The sequence below is a fragment of the Hemitrygon akajei genome, chromosome 17 (genome assembly GCF_048418815.1).
Source record: "Hemitrygon akajei chromosome 17, sHemAka1.3, whole genome shotgun sequence".
Classification (NCBI taxonomy): domain Eukaryota; kingdom Metazoa; phylum Chordata; class Chondrichthyes; order Myliobatiformes; family Dasyatidae; genus Hemitrygon; species Hemitrygon akajei.
Window position 1 is genome coordinate 88,269,117 of NC_133140.1, and position 12,786 is coordinate 88,281,902.

The 12,786-nt window shown below is 45.4% G+C and overlaps 1 protein-coding gene across 1 annotated transcript in view; it reads left to right on the forward strand.

Moving 5' to 3' along the window:
- pepd (peptidase D) overlaps nucleotides 1-12,786 on the forward strand; it is a 179,579-nt gene that overhangs the window by 120,569 nt on the left and 46,224 nt on the right. The window contains exon 12 of the mRNA XM_073070487.1: nucleotides 6,933-7,081. Within this exon, the coding sequence (XP_072926588.1) occupies nucleotides 6,933-7,081 (149 nt within the window). The remainder of the gene's footprint in view (nucleotides 1-6,932; nucleotides 7,082-12,786) is intronic.

The following is a 12,786-nucleotide window of genomic DNA, read 5'->3' on the forward strand; positions in this document are numbered from 1 at the left end:
CAAAGATGTACCAGGTAGGTGAATTGGTTGTTGTAAATTGTCTGGGGATTAGGTAGGGTTAAATTGGGGTTGCTGGGCGGCGTGACTCAAAAGGACTGAAGGACCAGTTCTGCACTGCATCTCAATAAATAAATAAAGTCAAATTAAATAAAATCTTTCAGTCCAGATGAAAGGGTTTGAGCCGGAATCCCAACAGTTCACTCCTCTCCATAGATGCTGCCTGGCCTGCCGGGTGCCCCCAGCATTTAGTGTGTGTACAGCGTGAAACCCCCTGGGTTCCTTGGAAAACACTCTCCAGGCCTGCCACACGCCTGAGATTGAGACAGCTCTGCCACACCAAACCCCGGTGCTGGGTAGTTTGCTCCCGTTACAAATTTTTACCACAAAGTAATAGACAGTATATTGCATATGATAAAAGGAATTATATTTATGAATCTTAACTGAAGGGTTAGTAAAGAAAAACAAAAAGAAAAGGGCCCGTTCTAATTAAACAGTCAAAGTCGGAGCTCATGTTGAACTCGTGTCACTCATGAGCTGGGCCTCGGTTGGCATGAAAGCTCACATCACCTTCCAAACATCACTCACTCGTAATCCGTCTCGAATGGGTCTCACACCACCTTCCGAACGTCACTCACTCGTAATCCGTCTCGAATGGGTCTCACACCACCTTCCGAACGTCACTCACTCGTAATCCGTCTCGAATGGATCTCACACCACCTTCCGAACGTCACTCACTCGTAATCCGTCTCGAATGGATCTCACACCACCTTCCAAACATCACTCAATCGTAATCCGTCTCGAATGGATCTCACTCCACCTTCCGAACGTCACTCACTCGTAATCCGTCTCGAATGGGTCTCACACCACCTTCCGAACGTCACTCACTCACAATCCGTCTCGAATGGGTCTCATGTCGGTTCATCCTACGAACAGTTCTCCCCAGTGTCTTCTCTCTCATCTCCTGCCGGACCAAAAAAATTCCCAAGACCAACCATATTGTCCCTCGCCAAGAAAACCTCCCCCTAATTCGACCATCCTACTTGGATGGCACACATTCCTTATCTTCAACAATAACCCAAACAGGCTGCCAGCAGAACAGACTGCTCACACAGAACTGCTAAATGAAATACATGGAAACATAGAAAACCTACAGCGCAATACAGGCCCTTCGGCCCACAAAGCTGTGCCGAACATGTCCCTACATTAGAACTACCTAGGCTTACCCATAGCCCTCTATTTTTCTAAGCTCCATGTAGCCATCCAGGAGCCTCTTAAAAGACCCTATCGTATCCGCCTCCACCACCGCTACCGGTAGCCCATTCCACACACTCACCACTCTCTGTGTAAAAAAAACTTACCCCTGACATCTCCTCTGTACCTACTTCCAAGCACCTTAAAACTATGCCCTCTAGTGTTAGCCATTTCAGCCCTGGGGAAAAGCCTCTGACTATCTACATGATCAATGCCTCTCATCATCTTATACACCTCTATCAGGTCACCTCTCATCCTCCATCGCTCCAAGGAGAAAAGGCCAAGTTCACTCAACCTATTCTCATAAGGCATGCTCCCCAATCCAGGCAACATCCTTGTAAATCTCCTCTGCACCCTTTCTATGGTTTCCACATCCTTCCTGTAGTGAGGTGACCAGCATAATAGTGAAAATATGAACCAGGGCATTACAAAAATATACCTGTCGATAGTGAATGTAGATTTTTGAAAGCTGGTGGACAAGAAGGGTGGGAGATGGAAGATGGCTGTTGTACAAGGGGGTAGTCATTTAAAGATACAATGTCCACACAGCCAACTCTTGCTTGTAGTGTTTGTGTGGAATCTGTAATTTCAGCTTTTGGAAGTTTAAGCATTCATTGTGAACACTCAGAATACTCTTCTCTATAGCAATGGGAAGATGCCAAAAACTTTTTGTAGCATTTCAAATGCAAACTCGTTAAGCTGTTCCAGGGAGTGGTTGGGCCTGGTGCCAGTTTCAGCTAAAAAAACTCTGTCACTCAATCATCAGGCTCTCGAACCAGGGAGCTACCTTCACTCGCCCCATCGCTCAAATCTTCCCACAACCTGTAGGTTCACTTTCAAGGACACTTTATCTTGTGTTCTCGATATTTATTGCTTATTTATTTATTTATTATTACTTATTATGCATTTTTACACTTTGCTCTTTGTACATTGGGTATCTGCCTGTCCTGTTGGGAGCAATCTTTCATACTACAAGATGATGCATCAAGGTTGGATTTGGTGACGTGCATATATGTAATTTGAGAAGAAATTCACATTGAACTTTTGAACTTGAACTTTGAAAATGAAATTTATGTAGGAGTGTTGTAATAAATGGTTAATGGTTAGCTCAGAAGGGGTGGGCGAAAGAACTTGTCTCTCTGTCTATCTATCTCCCCCTCCCTGCCTCTCTCTCTCCACCCCTTTTCTCTCTCCCTCTCTCTTTACCTCTGTCTCTGCCTCTCTCCCCCTACCCCCTGTCCCACCCCGCTACCCCCACTCTCCCCCTCTCACCACTCTTGCCCTGCCTCCTACTCTGCACCTCCTTTCTCCTGAGGCTGCTGTTGGTGTGGGCTACCTGGGACCAGCATCTAACACACACCTTCCAGTAGGCTGGTGTCTCTTCAAGGAATATCTGAATTTGTTCAGATCACTTTTCCCAGCAAACAATTCCTCCTGCCGCAGCACGAAACAGTGCCTTCAGCAAAGGGGAGGATCAGCTGGTTGCACTGTGGGTTTGGCACTGCACCAGTTCCCATTCGCTTCTTAGAACCTGGCACCTGAAACCCCTGCAACTAGAGCAGGGCCCGATCCCCAGTCCCCGGTCCCCCTTGGGCCCAGTCCTCCGTCTTTCCACGCCAGTTTCCAGTAATCCAGCAGCCACAACTTTGGGAGAGAGCTACCTTACAAGGATAATTAGTGTAGTGGGCCCTCGCCCCATCAGTGTGGTACAGTGTACCCAAACTCCACTGGGAAGACCCAACTGACACTGGAAATCCAGAGAATTTTGGAGGTGGTCAGCAGCATCTATGGAGAGGTCTCAGGCCGAGGCCCTTCATTAGCACTGGAAAAGAAGGGAGCAGAAGTCAGAAAATGTTGGTATTAAAGTGGCTAGAAAAATCGAGGGATAAGACCATAAGATATAGAAGCAAAATTAGGCCATTTGACCGGTCGAGTCTGCTCTGTCATTCCATTATGGCTGATCCATTTTCCCTCTCAACCCCAATCTCCTGGCTTCTCCCCATATCCCTTTGTGGTCTGAAAGATCCAGAAACTATCAATCCTTAATGACATGGCCTCTGCAGCCACCTGTGAAAACAGATTTCTCACATTCACCACTCTCTGATGAAAGAAGTTCTTCATCTCCATTCTAAATGGATGTTCCTCTATGGTCCTAAATTCCCAAACCATAGGAAACATCCTCTCCACATCCACCCTATCGAGGCCTCTCAACATTCGATAGGTTTCAATGAAGTCATCTCTCGTTCTTCTGAATTCCAGTGAGTACAGGCCCAGAGCCATAAGTTTTTCAATCCCTGCATCATTTTCAGGAACCTCCTCTGGACCCTATCCAATGTCAACACATCCTTTCTTGGACAGGAGGAGCAAACCTGCCCACAATACTCCAAATGAGGCCTCACCAGTGCGTTATAAAGCCTCAGCATTACATCCTTGCTTTTATATTCTAGTCCTCTCGTAATGAATGCTGACATGGTATTTGCCTTCCTTGCCACTGACTCAAACTGCAAATTAACCTTTAGGGAATCCTGCACAAGGACTCCCAAGTACCTTTGATTTTTGAATTTGCTCCCCATTTAGAAAATAATATACACCTTTATTCCTTCTACATAAGTGCATAACCATACACTTCCTACACTGTATTCCATCTGCCGCTTCTTTGCCCGTTCTCCCAATCTGTCCAAGTCCTTCTGCAGCCTCTGCTTTCTCAACACTACCTGCCACTATCCAAATCATTGACATGTAATGCAAAAAGAATCGGTCCCAACACAGACCCCTGTGGAACACCACTAGACACCGGCAGCCAGTCAGAAAATGCTCCTTTTATTTCCACTCCTTGCTTCCTGCTTTATCTATGCCAGTATCATTCCAGTAATATCATTTATTCTTAACTTGCTAAGCAGCCTCGTGTGTGGCACCTTATTGACGGCCTTCTGAAAATCCAAGTACACATCAACTGATTCTCCTGTCTATCCTGCTTGTTATTTCTTCAAAGAATTCCAACAGATTTGTCAGGCAACATTTCACTTGAGGAAACCTTGCTGACTATAGTCTATTTTATAATGTGCCTCCAAGCACGCCAAAACCACACCCTTAACAATTGACTCCAACATCTTCCCAGCCACTGAGCTTGGATTAACTGGCCTGTAAGTGGCCACAGGGTTGGAACACCCAATCTAGTCTACCTGATCTCCTAGTAGACTCAATGGCAATTGCTCTTAAAAGCCATCTCGTAGGCATTCAGCAAGCTCTCTCTCTTACCACCCTGATTTTCCCAATCGGCCTCCATGTTGAAATCTCCCATGACTGTCATAACATTGCCCTTTTGACTCACCTTTTCTATTTCCTGTTGTAACCTGTGGTCCACATCCCAGTTATTGTTGGGAGGCCTGTATATAACTGCCATCATGGTCCTTTTACCCTTGCAGTTTCTTAATTCAGCCCACAAGGATTCAATGTCTTTCGATCCTATGTCACATCTTTCTAATGATTTACCAGCAGAGCCAAGCCACCCCCTCTGACTACCATCCTATCCCTCCGATACAACGTGTAACCTTGGACATTCAGCTCCCATCTACAACCATCCTTCAGTCACGATTCAGTGATGGCCACATCATACCCGACGATCTGTAATAGTGTAACAAGATTATCCACCTTGTTTCTTCTACTGCATGCATTGAGAATAACACTGAGTACTGTATTTGCAGTGTTTTTATCCTGCACCCCTAATGCACTAATACTCACCCTTCTGTCTGCAGTTTTGTCCTATCATCTTCCTGACAGTCTGACTGCACGCTATCTTTGCTTTTTTAACACGTTCTATCCTGAGCCCCTTCACTCTGATTCCATCCCCCCACCAAATTAGAGTAAGCCCTCCCCAACAGCGCTAACAAACCTGCCTGTGAGAATATCAGTCCCCCTCAGGTTCAGGTCAACCCGTCACTTTTGTACAGGTCATGCCTCCCCCAGAAGAGATCCCAGTGATCCAGGAACCTGAAGCTCTGCCCCCTGCACCAGCTTCTCAGCCAAATCGTCCTGTTTCTACCCTCATTGGCCCATGGCACAGGCAGCAATCCAGAGATTACTACCCTGGAGGTTTTGTTCTGCCTAGCTCACTAAATTCTCTTTTCAGGACCTATTTGATTTTCCTTCCCATGTCATTGGTACCAATAAGTACCAAGATATCTGGCTGCTCTCTCTCCCTCTCCAAAATGCTGTGGACGTCCCTGACTCTGCCACCTGGGTGTCCCATTCACGTTCACAGAATCTCCTGTCTGTTCCCATCACTATCGAGTCCGCTATCATTACTGCTCCCCTCTTCTCCCTCTTTCCCTTCTGCACCACGGACCTGTGCTCATGATACATTTCACGTTTCAATGTACATGTGATACATAAATAGGCTTTCCTCCCACAGTCCAAAGACGTACCAGTTAGTGGGTTAATTGGTCATTGCAAATTGTCCCGGATCAGGCAATGGTTAAATGGGGTTGTTGGGTGGTGTGTCCCAAAGAGTCAAAAAGGCCTGTTCCACGCTGTTCTATACGTTCAAACTAAAATTTATTATCAGAGGTTCTTGCCCTGCGGGCATACTTAGCAAATCTGTAGAACAGTGACTGAACAGGATCAATGGACAACAAACTGTGCAAATATAAACAAATAGCAATAAATAACGAGCATGAAATGACAAGATAGAGTCCTTAAAGTGACACGCCGATTGTGGAAACACCAGAAAGGGAAAAACCATGGCTGCATCACTGTCTGGTATGGGGGGGTGAATATTCTGACAGGCTGCATCACTGTCTGGTATGGGGGGTGAATATTCTGACAGGCTGCATCACTGTCTGGTATGGGGGGGCTACTGCACAGGATTGAAAGAAGCTGCAGAAAGTTGTAAAATTAATCAGCTCCATTTTGGGTACTAGCCTCCATATTACCCAAGACATCTTCAAGGATTGGTGCCTCGGAAAGCTGTTGTCCATTATTCAGGAATCCATCACCCTGTCTTCTCGTGGTTATCATTAGGAAGGGGGTACAGAAGCCTGAAGGCACACTGTCAGTGATTCAGGAACAGCTTCTTCCCCTCTGCCATCCAATTCCTAAATGGACATTGAACCCTTGAAGACTGCTTCACTTTTATTATTTCTGTTTTTGCACTTTTTAATTTAGCTATCTTATACTTTAATTGATATTGCATTGTACTGTTGCTGCTAAGTTAACAAATTTCACAACATATGCTGTTGATATTTTACCTGAATGTGATTTTTCTCAATAAATTAACAAGTATAATGTTTTTGTGTTATGTATTTAACTGGGTTATCTTTATCCAGTTTTAGCACATGTGAAGATCTGATCACATTTTAGGTCATATTTATGCAAAAATAAAACAGGGTTTTAAATAAAAGCAGGGTTCACAAACTTTCTAGCACCCCTGTATATGTATATGTACTTTGTTAATAAATTTACTTTGACAAGGGGCAGGCCGAGAGAGCATGGGGGTGACTGTTTAACTGCCCAAGTGGTGATCTGACCCACTGAGCCCCTGCTGTCTGTAACCCTCAACCTTTCCCAATGTTTTATGGTATAAACCCAGACCAGGATTATTTGAGGGAGTTTCACTGTGCTTGGGGTGTGTTTTGGATACTGGTCTGTCCTTTGTGAACGTGTTGCATGCCTTGTCTTTGCAGCCTCTTTGATATGGGTGGAGAGTACTACTGCTACGGGTCAGACATCACCTGCTCCTTTCCAGCCAATGGCAGGTTCACTCCCGAGCAGCGCGATGTCTATCAAGCCGTTCTGAAAGCTTCGCGGGCAGTGCTGAGTGCCATCAAACCAGGTACGGTGATGTCTTCCTCAGTACCACCCTTTGACCAGGCTCTTTACGTCTCCCTCCCTGGCTCTAGAGTTGCTTGGTTCTTGATTTAATAGATGCTATTCCATCCAAACATCTTCATTTTACACTGTTAAATCCTCATCCATAAATCATAGGGGTAGAATTATGTAGTTCAGCCCATCGAGTCTGTTCTGGCATTCCATCAAGGCTTGCTTTCTTATTTATTTATCCTCCTTCCCGATTCTCCTGTCTTCTTCCATAACCTTTGACATCACTGACTAAGCAAGAACCTCCACTTTAAGTAGACTCAGTGACTTGGCCTTCACAGCCGTCTATGACAATGAATTCCACAGATTCACTGCCCTCTGGATAAGAAATTCCTCCTCATCTCTATTCTAAACAAAGGTCCCTCTATTCTGAAGTTGAGTCCTCTGGTCCTAGACTCCCCACTGTAGGAAATGTCCTCTCCACAACAGTCTACTCTGAGGCTGTGCCCTCTGGTCCTAGACTCCCCACTGTAAGAAACATCCACTCTATCCAGGCCTTTCAGTATTCTACCATCATAAATTCATAGAAAGTTGTGGGACTCAGCCATATGTACAAGGGAGTCCTGGAGTTTATTTTGAGATATAGCAGGGGGTAGGTTATTCCACACCATGAGAGACCCCGATGAACCCTAACCTAATCACCGGACATCTTATTGCACGATGACAAATTAACCTACCCGGTACATCTGTGGACTGTGGATTGGAAACCAGAGTACCCACACGTTCCACAGGGCTGAAATACACAGACTCCTCACGGAGGATGCCAAGATTGAACATCCGAACTCCGCAACACCCTGAGCTTGTAATAGTATCGGGCCAATCATCATGCTGACCATCTGCCCTGCGGTACATCCAGGGATTTAACGGTGGTGAGAGTTTCTGCCTCCAGCGTCTTCCCAAGCATCCGCAAGGGTCCCCAGGATGAGCAACTTTTCTCCAGCTCCCTTCAAATTCTTTTTACAGTCCTTCCCCAAGTTACGGATCTGTTTCTGGGAACTCTTCGTATCCCAGACAGTTTGCAAGCCAGAAGTATGTCCGTAGTAGCCCAGTGCATCCCACCTCACCACACGCACTCCTCCATATGCACAAAGACTCATAACCTTGGGAAGGACCCGTACTGATCAGCTGGTGGCTTTGATCTCAAGATGCCCTTTCGTGACCTCTTCTTTTAAATATGATTAAATTGAAGATAAGTATTAAAAAGGTTGACTTTATTTGTCACATGAACATTGAAACATACCATGAAATGCACGTGTCGAATCAAATCAATGAGGACGTGCTGGCGACAGCTCATAAGTGCTGCCTTGTGTCCGACACAAACGTAGCATTCCCACAACTCACTCACCCTGACCCACGTGTCGTGGGAACCAGGGCTCCCCACAGTCACGGGGAGAACATACAAACTCCTACAGACAGTGGCAAGAATTGAAGCCAGGTTGTTGGTTCTGTAAAGTGTTGCATATCCCTCTCCTTTGTTCTGCGATTATTTCCTTAATTAATACTGATGCACCCACATTTCTAAGAGCACACCCACTACTGACCCTTTCCACCTTCTAATGGTTTTGGATTCTGTTCACAGCTCCTTCTGCTGCTCTTGCACTCTCCAAGCTCGCTCTCTCGCTCCCACCCTTTAACTCCTGGGTTTTTATAGTTGCTACTGTTAATATGTATGTTTTGTAACTACTGTGGGTTTGTATTAAATGCTTCGCCAGAGTAAACGAGGTAACTGTTTGGCCGAACCACTGTGTAAGTTAAATACTCAGATCACTGACATGTGATGGAACATGTCGTCTTGTGTCATCAATACATGAAAATTACTAAGTTACAAAATAAGAAAGTTGTTCAAAAGGCGAATAGTGAGGCGTGTTCATTGTCCATTCAGAAATCTGATGGCCAAGGGGAAGCAGCTGTTCAGATATGTATTTATTGACATGCAGAGTCCTTGGAGCCACGCTGCCCAGCAATTCCCCCGCCCCCCCAGTTTAACCCTAGTCTGAACACACAACAATTTACAATGACCAGTTAGCCCACCAACCCACACGTCTTTGGACTGTGGGAGGAAACCCGCGGTCATGGGGAGAACGTACAAACTCATCACAGACAGCGTGGGGAAATGAACTGGATGCCTGTACAACCATGTGCTGTCCGTTACACTACCCTGTGCTGTCCGCTATACGACCCTGTGCTGTCCGCTGTGCGACCCTGCGCTGTCCTCTGCGCGACCCTGCGCTGTCCGCTATACGACCATGCCACATTAATTATGTGACTTCAGACTCCCATGTGCAGAATAGTTGCAGAGAAAGTGCAGGAAGGGCAGATTTAAGTTTATTTAGAGCTACAGCATGAAACAGACCCTCCAGCCCACTGACCCATGTATTTAATCCTAGTCTAATCATGGGACAGTTTTCATTCACCAGTGTAAACGGTACATCTTCGGAAAGAGGGAGGAGACCGGAGTGCCTGGAGGAAAGCCTCACAGTCATGGGGAGATTGTACCAACTCCTATAGCCACAACGCTAAATGTTACACTAGATGTAAGATGCGAGGCCACAAGGAAGCAGATTGTGAGAACATGTCCAATAACACTGGGGTAAAAGCTTTTGGTACGTGTTTTCGGGCTCCCTGTGGGAGAGGGGAGAAGTGGGTAGGCGGAGTGGGATCTTTGAATACACTAGCTGTTTTACAGAGGCACTGAGAATTACAGTCTTTAATGATGGATGTTGTCCACTTGAAAACTGTCTCTTGAAGATATAGTCACTGGTGGGCCACTGATGGACCTGGCTGAGGTGGAGACTTCAGGCTGGTGAATTAGTGCTCAGACAGGGGTTTAGGAAAAACTTAGGGCAGAAGGGAGCCGGGGGTGGGTCTGCCAATTGAAAGAAGTAGAACTGGAGAGAACAGTTCCTTTCCCCAAGCAGTAAAGCTGATAGAAACATAGAAAATAGGTGCAGGAGTAGGCCATTCGGCCCTTTGAGCCTGCACCGCCATTCAGTATGATCATGGCTGATCATCCAACTCAGAACCCTGTACCTGCTTTCTCTCCATACCCCCTGATCCCTTTAGCCACAAGGGCCATATCTAACTTCCTTTTAAATATAGCCAATGAACCGGCCTCAACTGTTTCCTGTGGCAGAGGATTCCACAGATTCACCACTCTCTGTGTGAAGAAGTTTTTCCTCCTCTCGGTCCTAAAAGGCTTCCCCTTTATCCTTAAACTGTGACCCCTCGTTCTGGACTTCCCCAACATCGGAAACAATCTTCCTGCATCTAGCCTGTCCAATCCCTTTAGAATTTTATATGTTTCAATAAGATCCCCCCTCAATCTTCTAAATTCCAGTGAGTGATGAACACCTCCACCCACAAACCCAACCCTCCACACCCCCAACCACCACTTTATAATTTCCTGTCAGTCACCTTTCACACATATATATCTGTTTATTTATATACTTGCTATCTTATGTGTTTATATTTAATGTGTTTTTATTATTATATTCATTATCTATTGTGTATTTTTTCAGATCCACAGTAACAATTATTTTGTTCTTTACATTTGTGTATTGTAAATGACATTAAACAATCTTATACCTTAGGACATAGGAGCAGAATTAGGCCATTCAGCCCATCAAATCTGCTCCGCCATTTCACATGGCTGATTTATTATCCCTCTCAATCCTATTCACCTTCTCCCTGTAACCTTTGACAGCCTGACTAATCAAGAACCTAACACCCTCCACTTTAAATACACTCAATGACTTGCCTTCAACATCTGTCTGTGGCAATGAATTCCACAGATTCACCACCCTCTGGCTAAAGAAACTCCTCCTCACCTCTGTTCTAAATGGACATCCCTCAATTCTGAGGCTCTCTGGTCATAGTGTCCCCTACATAGGAAATATCCTCTCCACACCCACTCTATCATTATTCGATAGGTTTCAATGAGAACCCCCCCCCCCCCCCAATTCTTCTAAACTCTAGCCTGTACAGGCTCTGTGCCATCAAATGTTCCACACATGATAACCCTTTCATTCCCAGTATCATTCTCATGAGCCTCCTCTGGACTCTCTCTAACGTCAGCACACCCTTTCTTAGATAAGGGAACCAAAGCTGCTCAGATACCCCAAGTGTGGTCTGACCGATGCCTCACAAAGCCACAGCATTACATCCTTACTCTCATATTCTAGTCTTCTCAAAATTAATGCAACATTACATTTGCCTTCATTACCACTGACTCAATCCACAAACTAACCTTTAGGGAATCCTGCACAAAGACTGCAAGTCCCTTTGCACCTCAGATTTTTGATTTTTTTTTCCCTGTTTAGAAAATAGTCTAACCTTTATTTCTTCTCCAAAGTGCATGACCATACACTTCTCTACAGTACATTCCATCTGCCACTTCTTTGCCCAATCTCTCAATCTGTCTGTCCTTCTGCAGACTCTCCGCTTCCTCAGCATTACCTGCTTCTCCACCATTGTCTGCAAGCTTGGGCACAAAGCAATCAGTTCTATCATCCAAATCATTGACATATAACATAAAAAGTATCGGTCCCAACACAGACCCCTGTGGCATACCACTAGTCACCAGCAGCCAACCAGAAAAGGCTCCCTTTATTCCCTCTCTTTGCCTCTTGCCAATCAACCACTGCTCTATCCATGTTAGAATCTTCTCTGTAATACCATGGGTTCCTAGCTTGTTAAACACCTTGTCAAAGGACTTCTGAAATTGCAAGTATACAGCATCAACCAATTCTTCTCTGTCTATCCTGCTTGTTATTTCTTCAAAGCATTCTAACAGACTTGTCAGGCAAGATTCTCCCTTAGGAAAACCATGCTTACTTTGGCCTGCTTTTGTACCCCAAAACCACATCCTTAACAATTGACTCCAACATCTTCCCTACCATTGAAGTCAGGCTAACTAACGTATAATTTCCTTTCTTCTGCCTCCCTCCCTTTTTGACGAGTGAAGTGACATTTGCAATTTTCCGGTCCTCTGGAACCATTCCAGAATCTAGTCATTCTTGAAAGATCATTACTAATGCCTCCACAATCTCTTTCAATGTAGTCCATCTGGTGCAGAAGACTTATCTACCTTCAGACCTTTTAGCTTCCCAAGCACTGAATCTTGAAAGCAGACATCTCAGAGGTTACAGAGTTATCCTGTCAGATCGTGGAGATCAGTTTACAGCTGCAAACCTTAGTTCCATGGGTCTGCATATAGCATCAGAAATGAGGTTGCCTGTTGGGATGTCTGTGGTGGGTGAACAGACTCCTTATCCAAACAGTGTTCTTCTCTACACAGAACTATCCCCTGAGCCACCACTCTCTCAAAGTGGACGCAGCAGCCCCTCATCTGGCTGGTCCCTTTGTCAATGGGATTGACTTGCTCCTGGACACAGGTGTCAGTTTGGAGATCTGCAGTGTGGGAATTAAACTCTGAGCTTTCATGGGTCAACCCTGGAATCTGACTGGTGTGTTATTGGAAAGGGCGTGGAGGCAGAATAAAAGGGGAACTGCATAAATAGATGGAAAGGAAGTCTGCGTGGGCTGTGAGCGAGAGCGCTGAAATGGGGGGTGGGGGGTGGGGGAGGAAGAGGCACAACCTATCGGCTCTGCTCCACAGTTTAACATAACATGGTGCTCAGCACCAACTGTAACTGTTCCCCA